General features: G+C 37.3%; 1 protein-coding gene across 3 annotated transcripts in view; it reads right to left on the bottom strand.

Annotated features, from left to right (window-relative positions):
* Positions 1 to 23,720, bottom strand: part of WDHD1 (WD repeat and HMG-box DNA binding protein 1) — a 69,874-nt gene that overhangs the window by 3,577 nt on the left and 42,577 nt on the right. The window contains exons 17-25 of one of the 3 annotated variants that reach the window (XM_078448233.2): positions 18,290 to 18,404; positions 17,499 to 17,630; positions 11,611 to 11,828; positions 11,398 to 11,516; positions 11,155 to 11,211; positions 8,877 to 8,920; positions 8,095 to 8,262; positions 6,516 to 6,646; positions 1,488 to 1,626 (exon numbers count right to left, since the gene is read on the bottom strand). In XM_078448233.2, coding sequence (XP_078304359.2) covers positions 1,488 to 1,626; positions 6,516 to 6,646; positions 8,095 to 8,262; positions 8,877 to 8,920; positions 11,155 to 11,211; positions 11,398 to 11,516; positions 11,611 to 11,828; positions 17,499 to 17,630; positions 18,290 to 18,404 — 1,123 coding nt within the window. Of the gene's footprint in view, positions 1 to 1,487; positions 1,627 to 6,515; positions 6,647 to 8,094; positions 8,263 to 8,876; positions 8,921 to 11,154; positions 11,212 to 11,397; positions 11,517 to 11,610; positions 11,829 to 17,498; positions 17,631 to 18,289; positions 18,405 to 23,720 lie in introns of those variants that run through there. The other 2 variants (XR_013556106.2, XM_078448234.2) reach the window with 2 other exon arrangements.

The raw sequence follows: 23,720 nt of genomic DNA on the forward strand, positions 1-23,720 counted from the left end.
ACTGAGTCACTTAAATCTATTTTAATATGTAATAGTTCCTCCTTCTTTCACTTTATTTCCTTTCCATTTATTTACTATAGAAAAGAGACCCTTTGGAGCTGTAGAATTTCTCACATTAACAGACTGGATTGTTTAAGGTTTAACTTAAAAATACTGATTACATTTTCAAGTATTCAAAAACACAATCACATTTTTTACTGCATAAGATCATTTAGATACCATTTATCTAATTCTTTAGAATTATCCTTTTATAAAGTCTTACAAAAAATGAGAAGTACAAAGTTGCCAATGAGATTCTAAATAGGCTAGAGGTGGTTGGACCAGTTTCTAGCTTCCTCATTTTGTAATAGCTTTATTCTTAAAATTCAGTTTATCAAGGCAAGTATCTATTTCACCAGGTGAATACTGCATGCCCATGCCGAATACCTGCATCCCTGGGGAAATGATATCTGAGGATTTAATTGATATACCACACACATTCCTTCCCCTTGCAAAAGAAAGCTGCTCCTAGCCCTCCCTCATAAGGCAGAAATTTATACAAGGGGCAATAAGGTACAAGCCACCTGTCCTAATTTCCACATGAAAGGCTAGAACAGAACACCAGGTCTTCCACTGCCCGAAAAGCAGTACTCTCACTTTGACTTTGTTTTTGTTTTTTTGTTTTTTAAAGTAAGCTCTATGCTCAGTGTGGGCCTTGAACTCACAACCCTGAGATTAAGAGTCACATGCTCTATCGACTGAGCCAACCAGGTACCCCAGTATTCTCATTTTATATTCAATGTGAAAGTAAATAGCATTTTAAAAAATTCTGCTTTTTAAAGAAATTTTTTAGGTTTATTTATTTATTTTGAGAGAGAGGTAAAGAGAGAGAGTGAGTGCAAGCAGGGAAGGGGCAGAGAGAGAGAATCCTAAGTACCCTAAGGTAGTAGTCCAAACATGTATATTTAATTTCATTTTTACTTCTTAATTTTATTGGCTTTTGATTTGTAAGTAATGTACTTTTTCTTGGGGTATCCTCCTAACTTACAACATGCAGGAACTTATACAGATATAAACAGTACATATGCCCCAAATTTAACCATTAGCACTAATAACTATTACACATCCATATGTTCAGAACTAACATTTCAGTTATTTAATTTCCTTTCCACCAAGAGTTTACCAGAATATATGCAATTTCCAGAAAAGAAAAAGGTATTTTCTATAAGAATTTTTAAGACCTAGGGGGCACCTGGGTGGCTTACTCGGTTAAGTGGCCAACTTTCGGTTTTGGCTCAGATCGTGATCTCATGGGTTCATGAGTTCAGGTCCACGTCAGACTCTGTGCTGACAGTGCTGGGCCTCCTTGGGATTCTCTCTCTCTGCCCCTTCCCTGCTTGCGCTCGCTCTCTCTCTTTCTCAAAATAAATAAATTTGAAAAAAACAAAAACAAAAACAAAACCCCTAGGAATTTACTAAGATCTCAATCTCAGCAAAATTATTCTTACCTTCCTTTCTTCAGGTGATAATACTCTAAATCGAATCATTCCTTCTTTTATTATGTCTGCTTCATCTGAAAAGTCAGGATTGTCAGACAAAATATTACTTCTGTTTTCTTCCAGCCACATCTGGAACCCAGTCTTTGGCCTAAAATAGCAATTATTGAAAAAATTTCAAACTTAAGGCACAGTTTAAAGTGCTTTATGATTTTTCAGGCTAGTAATTAACCATTAGTCTTTGCATACCTATATATAGTAAGAAAGACACAATTAATTACACTTGTTAATATTCATAGTACATATTACCTAAAACTGCTTGAAGACCATGGAAATAATGAACTGAAAAACCCCTTGTAAGATCAATTCAAAGGGTTTACTCACATATGTATTTTCCAAGTGGAGCAACCATGAACTCTGTACTTTCAGCTCCTTTTTGGAATGCTGACAGGCTCAAGGTCTCCAGTTTCACTCAGCCCCTCTGGCCCAGTAAAATTCTTCCAATCCTTGGTGGGTTCTTTCTCCATTTCCCAAACCAGCTATCTTTAATTTTTACTTTTCTCAAGCTCCTATCCCACCCCCTCACCATTGCTCTCACAGATGACCTGGGCGTGTATGTCCTTTCTCATGTAATTATTATGTAAAGCATACACACAGCATACTGGTCAATTTCATTAGACTTGACTTTTTTTTTTTAAGGTTTATTTATTTTTGAGAGACAGAGACAGACCCTGAGTGGAGGAGGGGCAGACAGTGGGGGAGTCACAAAATCCAAAGCAGGTTCCAGGCTCTGAGCTGTCAGCATGAGGCCAATGTGGGGCTCGACTCACAAACCATGAGATCATGACCTGAGCCAAAGTCAGATGCCTAACTGACTGAGCCACTCAGATGCCCCTAGACTTTGCTTTTGACACAAATTATCTTTAGGTCACAAGTCAAGATTTAATGCAAACATTTAATATTTACTGAGCACTTACTATCTGCTAGGCATTGTTCTAAATACTTTGTGTGTATTACCTCATTTCATCTATCATAACCCTATGAGGGTAGGTGCAATTACTATCTCTATTCCATAGAGGAGGAAATCAAAGCTCAGAAATGTGAGATAACTTAGGGGCGCCTGGGTGGCTCAGTTGGTTAAGTGTCTGACTTCAGCTCAGGTTATGATCTCACGGTTCGTGGGTTTGAGCCCCGTGTCAGGCTCTGTGCTGACAGCTCAGAGCCTGGAGCCTGCTTTGGATTTTGTCTCCCTCTCTCTCTGCCCACCCCCACTTGGGCTCCATCTCTCTCTCTCAAAAATGAATAAATATTAAACAAATTAAAAAAAAAAAAAGAAAAGAAATGTGAAATAACTTACTCTAGGTCACACAGATAGCCGAAGGCAGACCTGGGATTTAATACCTTGGCAGTTTGACTGGAGAGTCCCCATACTTCACACAGCAGCTGTACTGGCCCTTACTACACTGTAACCAAATGGATCTTGAATAACAAATTTAAATATACAGCAAAAATTAGTGGCAAAAACACCAGGGGAAAATGTTTATGATAAAATTTTATTTTACTTATTTTTAAAGATCTTTTTATTTATAAAGTTTATTTTTGAGAGTGACAGAGTGCGAGCAGGGGAGGTACAGAGAGAGGGAGACACAGAATCTGACACAGGCTCCAAGCTCTGAGCTGTCAGCACACAGAGCCTGACGCAGGGCTTGAACCCATGAGCAGCGAGATAATGACCTGAGCTGAAGTCGGACACTCAACCGATTGAGCCACCCAGGCACCCCTATGATAAAATTTTAAATGGAAACAAAACCACAGGTTGTAACATTCCATCTCTGATGCAGAGCCCACTAAATGTAGAATCTTAATTTTAATAAAAAAGATTTAAAAAATTATGAGTAATTGAGGGATTTTTGTCTAAATTTTTTAATTTTTAGAAAAACAAGCTATAAAAAATATTACTAGCATTGCCTAATTTGTGGAAATATACAAATTTCAAGTAATCTTAATATAATTCTATTTCCAGAAAAATAATAGAACAAATCAAAACAAATGGTAAACAAAGTTTCTTGAATTTCCGGAAATTAATAAACATTCATTTTAATCAAACTTGAAGCAATGTCACAAATCTAGCTAACAGCAGGCATTCTCCCTGCCCCTAAACAGCTGTTTCTCAAAAGAAAAACAAAATTGAACATTTCTCTTCTGATTCAGTATATCAATACTCATGACAAAATATTTGGTTAAACAGTTATAATTCCTTAATGACATTCCAATTAAATAAGTTTTCTGTATTGAAAGTACAAAAAATTGAATCTTCTTAAATAAAACCTTCACTGCTTAATACCTAATTTGAATTCAGGGCAAAATAGAAAAAATAAAAACCAAAGCTACCCCTCAAATTAAACTGGTTAACATGAGGGATGCCTGCTAGCTCAATCGGTAAAGCTTACGGCTCTTGATATCGGGGCTAGGAGTTTGAGCCCCACGTTGGGTGCAGAGATTACTTAAAAATAGACTCTTTAAAAAAGTAGATAGATAAATAAACTGGTTAACAGGAGCTATTCAATGATAAAAATGAAATGGTGACTTTTTCTTTTTAACTGAGGCATTAAAAAAAGTTTTTTAAAAATGTTTATTTTTGAGGGAGCCTGGGTGGCGCAGTCGGTTGAGCGTCCGACTTCAGCCAGGTCACGATCTCACGGTCCGTGAGTTCGAGCCCCGCGTCGGGCTCTGGGCTGATGGCTCAGAGCCTGGAGCCTGTTTCCGATTCTGTGTCTCCCTCTTTCTCTGTCCCTCCCCCGTTCATGCTCTGTCTCTCTCTGTCCCAAAAATAAATAAAAAAAAAATTAAAAAAAAAAAAAAAAAAAAAATGTTTATTTTTGAGAGAGAGAGTGTGAGTATGGGAGGGGCAGAGAGAGAGAGAGAGGGAGACACAGAATCCGAAGCAGGCTCCAGGCTCCAAACTGTCTGCACAGAGCCCAATGCGAGGCTCGAACCCATGAATGGTGAGATCATGACCTGAGCCAAAGTCTGATGCTTAACCTACTGAGCCACCCAGGCGCTCCTTAACTGATGCATTTTAAATAAACCCAGCATTTAGAGAGATCACGAAATGTAACATATTGCACTGGCAAACAAATAGGATATAGGCAAATAGGAACTCCTATTGCTGGAGGTACAGAAAATGATACAAGATTAATGGAGAAAAATTTGGCAATGTCTATTGGAATTACAAGTGCACATTAACTTGAATCATACAGATATCCATCTTACGGCTATATGTATATGTGAGAAATGACATTCATATAAAGTAATTCATTGCAGTACTACTTGTACTATAGCAAAAGACCAGCCATCACCTCTGTCCACCAGTAGAGAACTGAATAAATTATGACATATCCATTCAATGGATATAAAAAGATTAAATAAACTGTGTAGTAATATGAGATGATCTGCAAAAGCTATGTGAAAAAATAGTAATGCACAGAACAATGTGTATGCTACCATTTCTGTTAAAATAAACAGATAAATACAAGTGTTTGAACACTTATAGAACAATTCTGGAGGGCTAGGTAAGAAATTTGTTGTAGTGACTATTTGTAAAGAGGGGAACTGAGTGGATATGGAAGATATTTATTCTTTATCAGACTTTCTTTTGTATCCTTTCACTGCTTCTCCCTCTTAACTATATTTATTTTAAAACAAAAGAAGAATTATAAAATATATGTTTTAAATTTTAATTTAAAACAATTTAAAGCACAATACAATTTATTTTATTTTAAAAATTTTTTTACATTTATTTTGAGAGACAGAGTGAGATAGAGCATGAGCATGGGAGGGGCAGAGAGAAGAGGAGACACAGAATCTGAAGCAGGCTTCAGGCTCCGAGCTATCAGCACAGAGCCCGACACAGGGCTCGAACCCACCAACTGTGAGATCATGACCTGAGCCGAAGTAGAACGCCCAACCGACTGAGCCACCCAGGCGCCCCGTAAAACACAGTACAATTTAAAACTCATATATAACTTATCAGAGCATACTTAAGTATTAACTAGACATTAACCAATATTTATGGCCTCCTTAAAGTTATGTATTCAGGGATGCCTGGGTGGCTCAGTCAGTTAAGCATCCAACTCTTTTTTTTTTTTTTTAATATATGAAATTTACTGTCAAATTGGTTTCCATACAACACCCAGTGCTCATCCCAAAAGGTGCCCTCCTCAATACCCATCACCCACCCTGCCCTCCCTCCCACCCCCCATCAACCCTCAGTTTGTTCTCAGTTTTTAACAGTCTCTTATGCTTTGGCTCTCTCCCACTCTAGCCTCTTTTTTTTTTTTTTTTTTTTTTTTTTTCTCCTTCCCCTCCCCCATGGGTTTCTGTTATGTTTCTCAGGATCCACATAAGAGTGAAACCATATGGTATCTGTCTTTCTCTGTATGGCTTATTTCACTTAGCATCACACTCTCCAGTTCCATCCATGTAAGCATCCAACTCTTGATCTCAGTTCAAGTCATGATCTCATGGTTATGAGATTGAGCCCTGTGTTGGGCTCTGTGCTGGGCAAGAAGCCTGCTTAAGATTCTCCCTCCCTCAGGGCACCTGGGTGGCTCAGTTGGTTAAGTGTCAGATTTCAGCTCAGATCATGATTTCCCACTTTCTGAGTTCAAGCCCTGCATTGGGCTCTGTGCTGAGAGCTCAGAACCTGGAGCCTGCTCTGGATTCTGTGTCTCCCTTTCTCTCTCTGTCCCTCCCCTGTTCTCTTGCATGCTCTCTCTCTCTCCCAAAAATAAGTAAATATTTTAAAAAATTAAAAAAAAAAGTATTCTCCCTCCCTCCCTCTCTCTGCCCCTCCCATGCTCTCTCTCAAAATAAATAAATATTAAAAAGAAAGTTATGTGTTCAGAATGTCCACCACCAGTGCCAATGTATTATTTGTAACAGTGAACAAGACAGTTGCATAATTTTGTATTGCTGTGTCTGTATGTCTTTTATTGGAATACTGAATCTTGAGAATAATAAATTTATCTATGTACTAACCTTTGACTTTCAGTGTTTTGAGGACATGGAGCTGGGGTTTCAGATGATGAATTTTTAGGATTTTCTTCATTCGCATCCTCATTCTTATCAGCTTGGGAAGTTCTTTTCTGGAAATAGGATGCTGCAGATGCCTGTAAAAACAAACATAATGAATACTGCAACAAAAATCTAGTACCATTTTATATACTACAATCAAGTTTTGAAAAATGTGGAAGAATATTTATAATTATTTAGTATTCTTATACCAACATGTGAAGTCCTGAAGTTCTCAGTTGAAAATAAACATGCCTATAGACATAAAACCCAAAAAAACTATTACTTCAAATTCCATGTTTTCTAAATGAATAAAATTATATAAAATGGAAAAGATAAAAGATCTATTATACTAATGACAAATGTGAGGTGAAATACCAAATCTGGGATGAAATCTAGAAGGCAAAATCAGAATACGGAAGAAGGAAAGATTGGGGCCAGCATCATCATTAAAAAAAAGATATGCGTCAGAATCATCTGGGAAATTTTTTTAAAAGCCAGACAGATGCCTGAGTCTTTGGGGCCTGAGTATACACAGTAAAACCTTGGATTGTGAGTAACTTGTTCTCCAAATGTTTCACAAAATTAGCACACATTTCTAACAAATTTTAACTTGATAAATAAGCAATGTCTTGCAATACAAGTAGTAGGTTACACCATGATCACAACTGAGCCAATGTTTTTCTCTCTCACTGGCTGTAAGACTGTGTGTGATCATCTCGCGTGCTCAGATGCTCAGTCTCAGGCTGCAGTGTTTGGCAGAAATCAGTGATTTTTCAGAACATAGGAAGGTGCCCACAACTGGCACTAGTTTATTTTTTGTCACTTCAAAGCACCTGTGGACAGTCCTCCGCTTTTCCATACAAGAGTAAGCTTAGGAATGCTTTGTTTCATTCTAGGCAGGCTGCCTGCAGATATAGACCCTTTCCCCTGCTGCCTTATTGATAGTTACATTAAATACAGTATATGACAAAACTTTATTAATACTGTACGGTAGTCAACATTGTGCAAACGTATACAATGGCCCCCATGAAGAAAGAGATTCCACTGAGCCAACAGATAGCAGTGATTCCATTAATGATAGTGATAGCCGTCCTACACAATAACCCTCTACTCGTCTCCCTCACACCAGCCATGAAGGTTTTCAAAGGTAAGTGCAGGTTAATTTATTTTTCTTTATCCTTTGTATTTTATTATTTTGTATTACAGTACTGTAATCATTTTTATGTGAATGTTTTTGGGTTGTGGAATGAATCATCTGAGTTTCCATTATTTCTTATGGGGGAAATTTGCTTTCATATACAAGTACTTTGGATTACAAGCATGTTTCCAGAACAAATTATGCTTACAAACCAAGGTTTTACTGTATATATTTTAAAAAGTGATTCTGAAGCAAAATCAGATTTGAGAACCACTACCCTCCCTAGGCAATCAATGATAAACAACTGGAGCCTCCTGCCCCATACCTGAAAGAGTGAACAAAAACTAAAGCAAGACAAACAGATCATGTGCTACTTGTTGCTGATGTGGGTAGTTGAAATAGTACCTGCTTAGACTTTGGCTTTGGAACTAGAGGCTTTATAACTGGAGACTTTTCATTATTTGTAGCTCGACTGAGTGCAGATTTCTTGGATGATCTGTTCATATTGTCTAAAATATTAGTAGAACGTGCTGAATTCACTGAAATGGCAGGCTCTTTGGAACTGGCTGATACCTAAAGAACAAACTACTATTAGCATTTTATGTTTAAAGAAGAAAAACCCCAAGAGATTCATTTTTCCTCTAAATTTCTGTTAAGTCTAGGGGCGCCTGCGTAGCTCAGTTGGTTGAGTGTCCAACTTTGGCTTAGGTCATGATCTCATGGTTCATGGGTCAAGTCCCATGTTGGACTCCCTAGTGTCAGCACAGAGCCCGCTTCAGGTCCTCTGTCCTCTCTCTCTCTGCCCCCCCCAACTCATGCGCTCTCTCTCCCTCTCTCTCAAAAATAAATAAACATTAAAAAATGTATATTTAAGTGTCTTTTAAGTCTATATTGTAGTGTCACATTTGGAATTGAATACATTTTGTATAATCCATATTAAGACTGACACACATATTAAATATAACACATCCCTAAGAAAAACAGGGACTATCTTTCAAAACCATAGGTATTCAGAAGATAAGTCTTAGCCCAAGCATGAACTAGTGCTGCTTTCAACTGTTTTCACAAAAATCTGTTTCAATCTTTAATGTTTCCAAGTCTGAGGAGGGTCATCTGGTGGTTTGGAAATATTTCTCTGTATAAAAATGTACTTAAAAACATGTTAAGTATCACTGGAAAGAGTTTACCTTGAAGGGGTTTACTCGTCCTTGGTTGCTAGAGATAACTGCACCTTTCATAAGAAAGAAACCCTCACTTAATAGTGGTAAAACATAAAAGACTTCTGACTTCTGTAATAATAGGTCATCTTAATCTGTATTATATAAAAACAAATGTGCTTTGCAACTTTAGAATTATTAACAACTCTATATGACCTCCTATCTATTTTCCAAGACAAAATAAAAGTAAAAGCTATTAAATGGAAACTATCCCAACTTCTCACTATGAAATATATAAACCTGTATAGATCTATCCTTTTCTCCTGTTACCATGGAAGAATGGTGCCTTATTTTAGCTAAGGTTAATAATTCATCTACTTGTGCTCTAGATCCTATCCACTCCTGCTTTGTCAAGAAACTTGTCTTATCGACGGCTATTCCATCTTTGGACTTTTCACCCTTCACTGACTACTCAAGTTTCCTAACTTAAACAAAAACAAACCCTCTCAACTTCACATCACCTCTAGCCACCATTTACTCCTCCCTCGTCTATACAGTCAAATTCTCAAGAGTTGTCTACATGGTTATTCCCAGTTCCTCACTGCCCCTACATTCCAACATCCACAATAATACGGCTTCCAGCCCTACTACCCTATAGAATTTGTTCTTGCTAAGGACTCAATAAACTCCATTTGGCCAAATCTGGTGGATAGTTTTCAGTCATAATCTTATTTGACCCCCTCAAAAGCATTCTACATAGCTAAGTGTTCTTTTCTTCTTGACACTGTCTCCTCCCCTTGACTTCTGAGATTCCCCATTCCCACCTCGTTCCTCTTTGATCTCATTCTCTTTTGATGGTTCCTCCTCCTTAACCTCCTGGGCCTAATGTTTAAATGTTGGGGATTCCCTCCCCAAACTGCAATTCTTTAATCTCAAATAAACTCTCATTTGACTCTCAAAAAAAAAAAAAAATGTTGGGGATTCCCTAGGCCTAAATTCACTTTTTTCTCACTTTATATCCTCATCTATGCCCAGGGTTTAAATTGCTATGGTTATGCCAATAATTTTCACTTTACATCTCCCTCCCAGACTACTTTTCTAAGCTCCTAACCAAAATATCCAATAGTAATTCATCATCATCTTATCAAAATCTGCATTTCCCTAGTGTTTTCTGACTCAGTAAGTGGTTCCATCATTCACTCATGTATTCAAGCTGGAAACTGAGTCATTCTTTACACCCTGAACTTCCATACTCTCTACATCTTTTTCAGAAACACCTCTTCAATTCTCATTCTTTCATTGGTCACCACCACCCTATCCAAGCCACTATTCAACGTCACTTTTGGAATTCCTCGGTAGTCTCCTTATTTGTATTCCTCCTCTGCCAGTGTGCCGTGCTATGCCTGCTTAAAGCCTACAACAGCCTCCCAGAGACCTCAGAATGAAGATCAAAAATCTTTACTGTGGCCTACATGGATCTGCATGATTTAGCTCTTGCCCATCACTCCTAAACCACTCAGCACCACTTTCTCTCTGCCTGTGCTCTTCACACCACTCTTACAATCTTAGCACATGCTGTTCCTTAAGTCACACACTTTTCCTCTGCTTCTGCTCTCACCCACTTTTGCCTAGCTGACTCTTAATCATCCTGCAGGTCTCTGCTTTAAATATTTCATGAGGCCTCCCTTGGGGTCCCCACCTATCTATCACCACTGACTAGATTAAAGCAAACTATTATATACTCTTTTAATACTCTGTACATGTTTTTATAGGTAAATTTTAAAAATCAAAGTAATATATGTACATGGTTTAAAAAGTTGGGGAGTGCCTGGGTGGCTCAGTCGGTTTTAAGTGTCTGACTCTTGATTTTGGCTCAAGTCATGATCTTATGGCTCATGGATTCGAACCCCATATCTGGCTCTGTGCTAACAGCACAGAACCTACCTGGGATTCGCTCTCTCTCTGTGCTAACAGCATAGAACCTGCCTGGGATTTTCTGTCTCTCTCTCTCTCTCTCCAATATAAATAAACAAACAAACTTAAAAAAAAAAAGTCAGTTGGTACTATGTAAGATTTATGCAGGAATCAACCATGCATGTCTACTTGACTTTTGGTATCTCCCGCCTAGTCAAACATAATAGGCATTTAATAAATATTTGTAAAATGACCAGTTTCACAAACAAAATTCCTGATAAAAACAAACTTAGGATGGCAGAGTATGTGTGTGGGGTGGTTTAAGTACATATATCACTTTAAAAGACTACTTGAACAATTTTCCTGATATTACAAAATCACAAATATTTCTTACCTGACTTAACAGCTGGCACATCAGAGGAGTTTGCATTTTTGGAAAATGGATTCTGTCCTATAAAATAATTAAGATAAAACAATGCAGTGTAAATGGGGAGATAAAGTTCCTCTCTATAATCAACAATCAGCAAAGGCGTCTTGACACAGTACAGGTATTCAATTTTCCTCAGCCAAGCAAAATGAGGAAAGCCACAAAATATTGCATTTCTCATCTTTAAATTGCTTTAAAAATGTATCTTACCATACTTATGTATTTCTGGTTTTTCTTCTTTATCATCAGCTTCTCCAGTATCCTCTTCATCTTCTTCAACTTGGTTTCTGAGCCTTAGCTGGCTCCACTCTGTAGCAGTATTACTGTAACTAAACAATAATATTATTCAATTAAGAGCTATGCAAAGACCAATTAAATTTTCAGAATAGTAAAGAATAATTTAAACAACTGATTATTTCTTACCCAGCATTCAGCCCTTTTCTGAAATCTTCCTCTTCTTCTTCTTCCACCTGGGTTGCTGCCAATTCTGCTGCCTTTTCCACAGCCAGTTCACTAAGTCTTTGGGCCAATATTAATCTCCGGGAACGAGAAGCATATTTAATGGCTAAATTCACAGCATTTTGAGTCATTAAATCAGCAAGTTCCACACAACGAAATTCCCGCTCCAGTTTACAAGAAAGCTAACCCAAAATGGGGGGAAAAAAAAAATCACATCAAGCAAAACTTTTAAAAAATAAGAGAATGATACTACTAGTATCTGAGAAAATACTGGTTTTCTAGATAATGTATCTCACTGATTCTAAGATGCATAGTTTTTACTCAGTTTAGCATCTCTGAAAGTAGAAGCATCTTACAATTTATGGTGGGTCAGAGTTTGCAGCATTTTTTTGGCTTATATAAATAAAATAATGGTACATTTTACAATCACTAGTAGCTTAGATTCAATGAAATAAGGCATGTGATTTCAAGCTATTAATTACAAAGGAAGTAAGATTTTCCTTTAAAATTCAAATGTGGTTTTCTTAAACTCATTTTGCTGCCCACCCACCCTCATCCTGCCCTCATCAAATAGGGATGAATCAAAGAAGGAATAAATTATAAATGATTAATTAGTTATTATTTTTCCCAGAACTGGCACACAAATACTACAAGTGAATGGGGGGGGGGGGGGAGGGAGGCGGGAGGAGTAGATTTATCCACTCATTTTTAAGTGTGCTTGTCTATGATTTCCAATTACCAGAAATAGTTATACAACTTACAAATAAACAACTTCCTTTTTCTTGCTGTATTTTAATAAAAATTTCAATAAAAAAACAAAGGGCATTCATTAAATATCTTTGAAAACACTTGATTACTTTTTTTTTTTAAGTTTATTTTTTTTTAGTTTCATTTTTTATTTATTTCTTAATTTACATCCAAGTTAGTTAGCATATGGTACAACAATGATTTCAGGAGTAGATTCCTTAATGTCCCTTACCTATTTAGCCCATCCCCCCTCCCACAACCCCTCCAGCAACCTCTGTTTGTTCTCCATATTTAAGAGTCTCTTATGTTTGGGGCGCCTGGATGGCTCAGTCGGTTTGAGTGTCCAACTTCGGCTCAGGTCATGATCTCGCAGTCTGTGAGTTCGAGCCCTGCGTCAGGCTCTGTCCTGACAGCTCAGAGCCTGGAACCTGCTTTGGATTCTGTGTCTCCCTCTCTCTCTCTGCCCCTCCCCTGCTCATGCTCTGTCTGTCTCTCTCTCTGTCAAAAATAAATAAACATTAAAAAAAATTAAAAAAAAAAAGAGTCTCTTATGTTTGGTCCTCCTCCCTGTTTTTATATTTTTTTTGCTTCCCTTCCCTTATGTTCATCTGTTTTGTATCTTAAAGTCCTCATATGAGTGAAGTCATAAGATTTTTGTCTTTCTCTGACTAATTTCCCTTAGCATAATACCCTCTAGTTCCATCCATGTAGTTGCAAATGGCAAGATTTCATTCTTTTTTATTGCCGAGTAATACTCCATTGTATATATATACTACATCTTCTTTATCCATTCATCCGTCAATGGACATTTGGGCTCTTTCCATACTTTGGCCATTGCAGATAGTGCTGCTATAAACATGGGGGTGCATGTGTCCCTTTGAAACAGCACACCTGTATCCCTTGGATAAATACCTAGCAGTGCAAATGCTGGGTCACAGGGTAGTTCTATTTTTACTTTTTTGAGGAACCTCCATACTGTTTTCCATAGTGGCTGCACCAGTTTGCATTCCCACCAGCAGTGCAAAAGAGATCCTCTTTCCCTGTATTGTCGCCAACATCTGCTGTTGCTGGAGTTGTTAATGTTAGCCATTCTGAAACGTGGTATCTCATTGTAGTTTTGATTTGTATTTCCCTGATGCTGAACATTTTTTCATGTGTCGGTTAGCCATCTGGATGTCTTTGGAGAAGTGTCTATTCATGTCTTTTGCCCTGGGTTATTTCTTTCTTCACTGGGTTATTTGCCAGTTATATGCCCTTTCTTCACTCGGTTATTTATTTTTTGGGTATTGAGTTTTGTAAGTTCTCTATAGATTTTGGATACTAACCCTTTACCTGATATGTTGTTTGCAAGTATCTTCTCCCATTCTGTCAGTTGCCTTTCAGTTTTGCTGATTGTTTCCTTTGTTTTGGAGAAGGTTTTTATTTTGATGAGGTCACAATAGTTCATTTTTGCTTTGGTTACCCTTGCCTCAGGAGACATATTGAGTAAGAAGTTGCTGCGGCCAAGGCCAAAGAGGTCTTTGCCTGCTTTCTCCTCTAGGATTTTGATGGCTTTCTGTCTTACGTTTAGGTCTTTAATCCATTTTGAGTTTATTTTTGTGTATGGTGTAAGAAAGTGGTCCAGGTTCATTTTTCTGCATGTCGCTGTCCAATTTTACCTTGCTGAAGAGACTGTCTTTGTTCCATTGGATATTCTTTCCTGCTTTGTCAAAGATTAGTTGGCCATACCAACATTTCTGGGTCCATTGCTGGGTTCTCTATTCTATTCCATTGATCTGAGTGTCTGTTTTTGTGCCATTGATTATTTTCCTTTTGATATGCATTCTGACAACTCAAAGTGAGGCAACTCAAGTACAATGTAAGGAAAATTAGTACTTCAAAGACTAAGGGTCTCATAATTCATAGAGTAGAAGGATTATTTTGTTACTCAGACATCCCACATCTGATGGATCAGCACAGAAGCTTTAGATAGTCACCTGCATGTCCTTTTCAAGTTTTCTACTATCACTATTGTATAAACAATACCTCTTAATCAGGGTAGTACTCTGCCTCAGAGGGTGTTTGGAAATGAAAAGAAGTAGTATGGTTCTCATAGTAACAAGGTTAAACTTCAGGCATTTGCCAGGGGGACAGGAATGCTAAAGAACTGACCAGTCCTCAAGCTACTGATACCCTACTAACAACACTGTCCCAGAGGAAAAGCTCCTCTAATGATAAATGGTAAATAAACCAAACATATTTTCTTACATATGTTGTACAAAGAGAAAAGGTTACTAGTTACACAAGTGACATTTTAACTTTTTTTTTTTAATGTTTATTTTTGAGACAATGAGAGAGACAGAGTGCAAGCGGTGGAGGGGCAGACAGAGGGAGACACAGAATCTGAAGCAGGCTCCAGGCTCTGAGCTGTCAGCACAAAGCCCAATGCGGGGCTCGAACTTACGAACCATGAGATCATGACCTGAGCCGAAATCGGACGCTTAACCGATTGAGCCACTCGGGTGCCCTTACAAATGACATTTTATAAAAGAAACAAAACTTACTTTACAATAAACTAAATTTCTTTACTACTAAACTCAAGGCAGTGTTGCATAGTGGTGACAGTAGTGAATACTACCTTTTGGAAACTGGAGTTATAATTAGCTCTGTGGTCTTAGATACCACTTTTCCCTCAGAATCTTTTTTCCTCAACTTTGAAATGAAAAGTCTGGACCATTTACTCTCTCAAGAAATACTGAAGTCTATTATGTATTACACACCATGTAAGCACCCAGCACACAGTGGTAAAGGAGATGTGATCACTGTCCTTAAGGGGCTGGTGCAAAATGAACAAAGAAATTAGGTTATACTCCTCACCATAAACCAACCTCAAGTGAGGACACGAAACATATGCACTTTATATTTTAACTATATTTATATATCAAATATATATACATATATATATATATATATATATATATATATATATATATATATATTTATCTCTAGAGATCAATAGACTTAAAATATCCAGGGCATGAAACCTGGTTGCTGTAGACAAACTTTCATCACACAATTGCTTAAGAGATGACAAAAGGCAAGCATATCTAAAAGCCTTATCAAACAAAGTTCTTAAGATTACTCAGCCCTGGAGGTCTAAAAGCCCACACTCAAACTTTATTTTGTTGTAGGAGCTATAGCCAGTTCACAAATTTTATTAAACATCAGAATACCTGGAGTGCCTGTGAAAACAAAGACAAGTGACCAAAAGCAAAAAGGGAGACAGCACCAGAACAGTTTATTTCTGCCTATGATCTTAGTTATAGGTAATGTTTCAAATATGTTAACTGCAATATCAACTTGGAAACAGAACTTTCAAGGAAGAAAAACACTACTGGATGCAACTTAAGAATTGGAGGTTGTGCCCTGCTGGTGGGAATGCAAACTGGTGCAGCCACTGTGGAAAATAGTATGAAGGTTCCTCAAAAAATTAAAAATAGAATTGCCATATAATCCAGTAATTCCACTATTGGGTATTTACCCAAAGAATAAAAAAGCAATAATTCTATAGAAATTTTCTTTTTATTAATTTTGAGGATGGGCGGGGCACAGAGAGAGAGAGAGAGAGAGAGAGAGAGAGAGAGAGAGAGAATCCCCACCAGGCTCTGCACTGTCAGCACAGAACCCAATGCGGGGCTTGATCCCATGAATCATGAGATCATGACCTGAGCCGAAATCAGAAGCCATATGCTTAACTGAGTGAGCCACCCAGTTGCCCCCCAAAAGCACTAATTCTAAAAGACATATGCAGGGGCGCCTGGGTGGCGCAGTCGGTTAAGCGTCCGACTTCAGCCAGGTCACGATCTCGCGGTCTGTGAGTTCGAGCCCCGCGTCAGGCTCTGGGCTGATGGCTCGGAGCCTGGAGCCTGTTTCCGATTCTGTGTCTCCCTCTCTCTCTGCCCCTCCCCCGTTCATGCTCTGTCTCTCTCTGTCCCAAAAATAAATAAAAAACGTTGAAAAAAAAAAAAAAATTTAAAAAAAAAAAAAAAAAAGACATATGCACCCTTATGTTTACTACTGCATTATTTATAATAGCCAAATTATGGAAGTAACCCAGTGTCCATCCATAGATGAATGGATGAACATGTGGAATATATATACACAATGGAGTATTAGCCATAATAAAGAATGAAATCTTATCATTTGCAATAACATGGATGGATCTAGAGAGTATAACACTAAGTGAAATAAGTCAGTCAGAGAAAGACAAATACCATATGATTTCACTCATATGTAGAATGTAAGAAACAAAACAAACAGGGGTGCATGGGTGGCTCAGTTGGTTAAGCATCCGATTTCAGCTCAGGTCATGATCTCGCAGTTGGTGAGTTCGAGCCCTGTGTTGGGCTCTCTGCTGTCAGCACACAACCTGCTTCAGATCCTCTATCTCCCTCTCTCTTGGCCCTTCCCTTGCTTGCTCTCTCTCAAAAATAAATAAACATTAAAAAAAAAAAAAAAAGAAACAAACAGGAAAAAGAGACAAACACACTTTTGGGGCATGTGGGTGGTTCAGTCGGTTAAGCACCTGACTTTCGCTCAGGTCATGATCTCACAGTTTTTGAGTTAGAGCTCCACATCAGGCTCACTGCTGACAATGCAGAGCCTGCTTGGGATTCTCTCTCTCCCTCTTTCTCTGCCTCTCCCCACCCCCATTCACATGCATGTGTTCTCTCTTAAAAATAAACATTAAAACAAACGAACAGACTCTTAACTGTAGAGAACAAACTGATGGTTACCAGAGGGGCTGTGAGAAGGGAGAAGGGTGAAATAGGTGAAAGGGATTAAAAGCACACTTATCTGCTTATGATCTTAGTTACAAGGTAATGTTTTAAATATTTTAACTGCAATATCAACTGGGAAACAGAACTGAGTAGAGAACTGTTGAATCATTGTACTATAACCTGAAACTAATATAACACTGTTAATTATATCTAATTTCAAATTTTTTTAAAAATTAAAAAAAGATTTTGAGGTTGTGGAACTTGGTGCTAACTCACATACTTTTAAGAAATACAATCTATAGAAAAGTGTAACTTTAATTTTTCCAGTATATTTATTTTACTCACCGCAAGCATTTTCATTAAAAGTTCCTGTTGTTCTTTTATTGCTTGATTTTTACTACTTTCTTCATATTCATAACCATTTTTAGCTAAATAATCAAGGTGATTGTGAAATATAACGGAACGCCAAAATTGTTCCTACAAAAGGGAAAAAACTGCTTAGAGAAAACTATCAGCTTAATACCAGGCAAGTGTTAAATATTTATCTTAAGATAACAGTTTCTAAATAAAATATTTTTTGAAATATTCTTTCTAGTTTATTTTATAATTCAAATTTTAATGTGATACCAAAGTTTGACTTTATCTTCTATCCTTAAAAAAAAAGGGAATATAGTATTTTAAACAGTTTCTTAGCTATCATAGTTAATGCTCAGAAAACTTGTTAAGCTATTTTTTAAGAGACCAATTTGCTTCTTGGTTAGAGTAACTAATTGCAAGGTTTCAAATGACTTGATGGCAGAAGGCTAGGACCATAGTGAGGCAAGCCTGGTGCCTAAGACACAAAATTTATGGAGGCCCACTCTCTCAGGCACTCAGCCCAACTCTGACAGTGAATGCCTTGCCCTAGTGAGGCCCTGATGATCATACTCATTTATCTCATAAACAAAATCCCTGGAAGTAGTGATGGCAATCAGTTACCCTGGTGGTAATAAGCAGTCCTCCCTCCCTGCTACAACTAATTATTTAATTATAAAGTAATGAGTAGTCAACAATGGTCATCAGGGTAATTTTTAAATGTCTACATCATAAGCAATGTATTATCAAATTCAGAGTGTCAAGGTAAGATTTCCACATACCTCCATTTGTCCTTTCTCTGTTGCAGTCTGACAATAAGGAAGCTTAAAGGATAATATAGCTACAGCAGGGCGTGGAAGGGTGGGAGGAAACCGAGAACCTTTACAAGGAATGCACCTGTCAGTACAGAAAAAGTCTCACCACAAAAATTTCCTCCAACATCATAAAAACTGTTAAAATATAAATTTTCCAAAAGTCAGTAACTTGGAATAATATTATTCCAATAGCTAGCTTAATAATAAACAATAAATTATTCTTTTTTTTTTAAAAAAAAGTACTTTGGGGTACCTGGGTGGCTCGGTTGGTTAAGTGTCCAACCACTGGTTTTGCCTCAGGTCATGATCTCGCAGTTTGGGAGTTCAAGCCCCGCATCCAGCTCCGCGCTGACAACACGAAGCTGGCATTCTCTCCTTCTCCCCCCACACTTGTTCCCTCTTTCTCAAAATAAAAAAACTTAAAAAGTAAAGTACTTCAGGCCTGATTAGGTATAAAAATTAATCCCTCCCTCTGCATTTCAAAAATCCCTCTTTATATCAGCTTTATTAAACTATCACTTAAAGTGAAACAGGCCTGGGGCACCTGGGTGATTCAGTCGGTTAAGCATCCAACTCTTGATTCTGGTTCAGGTCATGATCTTGCAGTTTGTGAGTTTGAGCCCCACACTGGGCTTTGCACTGACAGTGTGAAGCCTGCTTGGGATTCTCTCCTTCTCTCTCTGCCCCTGCCTCACTCTCTCTCAAAATAAGTGAATGAACCTTAAAAAAAAAAGAAAGTGAAATAGGTTCTCATCAGCTTTTCCTTAGCAAACTGCCCACTTTTAAAATACAGAAGCTGTGCCATAAATAGCTGTCATGGAATTCACATTATAAAACAGATCACCCAAGATAAGATACTGGTGAAGCATATTCACTTTTATTTGTCAGTCTTTTTACTGCTGGTAAAAAGTGTCAAACAAGAGAAAAAGATGGTGAAATGTCCAATACAGATGAGTGTCTATTACTAGATATTGGTGAGAGTGAAGCAGAAAGTCCAGTATCATTTAAAAGGTTATAATATATACCTGCTCTGCTAAATCAAAGGTTGCCTTACATGGTAATAAATAGCTTAGTGGGCAAGAACACTGTCTAAACCTTTTCTGACTAGGACATGTAAAGTATTTAAAGATGCCCCTCAGCATTAATACTAATGGAATTTATTAATTAAAAAGCATTCATTAATCATGGAATGATACATGCACATAGAATACTCTTTTAAATTATGTATTCCAAGTTATTTATAAGAAAACCACTGGAAAACCATACCTACACACTGTAAGTACCTTAGGCAAACTTTCTAGTTTTTATAGTCACTTTAAAATACAGTACAATGTTCAGTGCTTACTAATAACCACCCACTTAATTTATAATACAGCCTTTTAGTCATGGCTTAAAGTCATGTCTTTCTTAAAGGGAAATACTATGTAGGTTTAAATTTTTTTTTCGTAAGTATCTTCTCGTATTATCAAATGCCCACTAGAGAAGTTAAAAATTAAATAATGGAATATTTTTCAAACTACCCAGGTCCCCTTCCTAGTGAGATTTGAACACACCTTTTTGTTTTTGTGACCACACAATAAAAATACAAACATGTTTTTAGAGTTCCAATATTTTTGTTTATTTTATTTTGTTTTTTATTTTTTTTAAGTTTTTATTTATTTTTGAGAAACAGAGCATGAGCTGGGGAGGAACAGAGAGAGAGGGAGACACAGAATTTGAAGCAAGCTCTAGGCTTAATCAGCACAGAGCCCGAATGAACTTGTGAACTGTGAGATCATGACCTGAGCCAAAGTCGTACGCTCACCCGACTGAGCCACCCAGGTGGCCCCCCCCCCAATATTTTGAACATACAATCTCATTTCTTCTTCTTCCTCCCCTTTTATGAGTTCATATAAATCAGTGGTTTTCACCACACAATATGAGGTGGCAGTGTGAATACCTACAGTTTGAAAAATCTCTTGTGGCAATTCTGTCATTCACAAAAGCCAGTGGTTTATTAGTCATGCAAGATGAAAAAGGGCATGTGCATTCAGAAAAGGACAAGTCCAATTACATACACATATACGTATATTAACAAAATCAGAAAGGACATTGGGAGTAATCTTAATGCCTTAATATTATTTTTTCTATAAAAAGACATACTCTCTTGTGTAAAAACATTTTATAGCTCAAATACTTTACTGATTTAGTCATAGTAAGCAATTATCACTATAAAAACCTAGGATTTCATTAATAGTTTTTTAAAGCCACATTTATATCAAAGCAGAGTACTAATTCACATTTCTTATCCTTTTAGACTTGAAGTAAAAAGACCTGTTATCCATTAAGTGTCCCTTTCATGGATGAAGACGAAAAACAAACTCATTTGACTGCTAATTTGGTGGTTTTTGCCTACAATGAATGAGCTTCCTGGAAACTATGTGGCTAAACCATCTGGAGAAGATGTGAAAAAATAAACTACAGTTTACTAAGACAAAATTACTTTAATTCTTTTTCAAATAAACCATAAAACTTGTTCTCTTGTTAAAGAAAGAGTTGAAAACATATCAAACTGGAGACGCTTGGGCCAATATCCAGACTAAGCTTCCCCTCAGCAATGAGTTTTGCTTTGTGTTCTCGGTTGCATGGAGGAGACTTTGTTCACAACTTGTTTTGAGCGTTTACTCAGGAGTTGATAATGATTTTACTAGCCAACACTTCCTGGCTACTGACCTTATTTACCTTTGTGTAATATAGCACATATAGTCAGTACTATAACAAATGCTTGTTAAATGAACGAAACTCAAAAAAAAATTTTTGTCTTTAAGCATGTCAAATAACTCTTAAGAGCTTTCAAAAAGAAAAAAAAGATGTTTACAGAGAGCAAATTAGACAGTACCACACAAAATTAGTAACCTCTCAGTTATACGTTAACCAGTAGTGATCATGGAAAAAAAAAATCTTCAGTGGAAACAATAAAGACAATTTCTGCTAAAAAATTTGCTAGAACAGAGGTAGGAGTGATACTTCTACAGATTAGTAATTACTCATATTCATAATTAAAGGCAGGTGTTTTGTACTGATTCAAATGACATGTTTTTAATTCTTTTAATTATATCCCTAGGAGTTGAACAGCTAGGTCATATGGTAACTGTGTTTAACCGTTTGAGGAACTGCCAAACTGTACCAGTTTATATCCCACCTAGCAATGTTTAGGGTTCCAATTTCTCCACATGCTCAACAGAACTTTCCATCTTTTGGGTGATAATCATTCTAGTGGGTATAAAGTGGAATCTTTGTGGTTTTGATTTGCATTTCCATAACTTACGATGCTAAATATGTTTTTATATGCTTATTAGCCATATGTGTATTTTCTTTTGAGAAGTGTCTATTCAAACACTTTGCCTATTTTTTAATTGAGTTGTCTTTTGAGTTACAAGAGTTCTTTATATACTCTGATACATAACTCTTATCACATAAATGATTTGCTTCACTGTTTAAAAAAATCTACATCATATTTTTTAATTTTTTTAAATGTTTATTTTTGAAAGAGAGAGAGCGAGCGTGAGCAGGAGAGGGGCAGAAAAAAGAGGGCAACAGAGAATTTGAAGCAGGCTCCAGGCTCTGAGCTGTCAGCACAAAGTCCAATGCAGGGCTCAAACTCACGAAGCCTGAGATCATGACTTGAGCCAAAGTTGGACACTTAACCAACTGAGCCACCCAGGCGCCCCTATATAGTATTCTAATGTATAGTTGTATATAATATTATTTCCCTATTCTTCTAGTAATGGAAATTTAGGGTTCCAATCTTTTGTCAATATCAACAATCTTACAATGTAGAAAATCTTTCACATGTATCATCATTCCCACATGTGCTAGCAGCAGTACTTCCTAAACTTTAATGTACACACGAATCACCTGAAGATCTTGTTAAAATGCAGGTTCTGATTCAGTAGGTCTGAAAGTGATGCCTGAGATTCAGCATTTCTAATAACTAAGCTCTCTGGTGATGCTGATGCTGCTGGTCCATGGATCACACTTTAAATAACAAGTACCAGTATGTCTGTAGGACAAATCCTAAGGCAGAATTATTGGATCAAAGAGCATATGCATTTCTAATTCTGGTAGTTCTTGACAAATTGCTTTCCAAAGGGATTGTAACCAATTTATACTCCCATCAGCAATTACAAACGTGATTATTCCCCCATAGCCTCACCAAGAGTGTTATCAAATTTTCAGATTTTCCTCATTTGATAAGTAAAAAGAGAATTTTGGTTTTGATTTGTATTTGCCTTATTTTGATATCATCTTTTTATATATTCAAGAGCCATTTTTATTTCCCTGATTACTTCCTTTCTTGGAAGTCTCCAATTACAGCTTCTGTGATATGACCCTCAAGTGATTTTTCTCTTACTTGCTTAGCTAATAGTTCTCTTCCTCATTCAAAAGCTACGTGTTCCAATATCTGATCTCTAAATGTTGGAATTTTTTTTTTAATGTTTATTTATTTTGATAGAACACTCGTGCATAAGTGAGGGAGGGGTAGAGAGAGAGGGAGAGAGAGAATCCCAAGCAGGCTCCATGCTCAGGGGTGAGATATGGAGCTCGATCTCACAACCATGAGATCATGAACTGAGCCGAAATCAAGAGTTGGATGCTTAACCAATTGAGCCACCCAGATGCCCCTCTAAATGTTGAAATTTCTAAGTGTTGGAATCTGTGACCTTTTTTTGTTACTTTCTTCTATGTGATCTCACTTATTACTATGACTTTAAATACGTTCTATATTCTGGTGATTCCCAAATTTATATCTTAGAATAATGTATTCTAGTATCTTCTTGGTATCTCCATTTGGACATTTTGCAGGCAATTCAAACTTAACACAGCCAAGAAAGAAATTGTTTTTATCTCTCTTATTTCTATAACTGGAATGACTATCCGTCTAGTTGCTTTAATTGGAAACATGGGTGTCATTATTGAGTCTTCTCCATCACTACCAACCCCCAACCTACCAGAAAATCCTGTTTCTTTTTCTTTTTTAAGTTTACTTATTTGTTTTGAGAGAGAGAAAGAGAGTGTGTGCAAGCAGGGGAGGGGCAGAGAGAGAGAGAGAGAGAGACAGAGAGAGAGAGAGAGAGAGAATCCCAAGCGGGTTCTGCACTGTCAGCAGGGAGCCCTACGCGGGGCCTGAACTCACAAACCGTAAGATCATGACCTGAGCCAAAATCAAGAGTCAGACACTTAACTGACTGAGCCATCCAGGCGCCCCAGTCCTACTGTTTCTATCTCAAATCTGGTTCCCATTAATTTCTGCTGCCCCCACACTAGTTCCAGCCGTAATTATAGCTCACTTAGATGACTGCAAAATCCTCCTTAGTGTTTCTCAATGAAGGCACTGATAGCATTTGGGAATGACAAT

Source organism: Panthera onca, chromosome B3 (genome assembly GCF_046562875.1).
Source record: "Panthera onca isolate mPanOnc1 chromosome B3, mPanOnc1 haplotype 2, whole genome shotgun sequence".
In the NCBI taxonomy this organism is placed as follows: Eukaryota; Metazoa; Chordata; class Mammalia; order Carnivora; family Felidae; genus Panthera; species Panthera onca.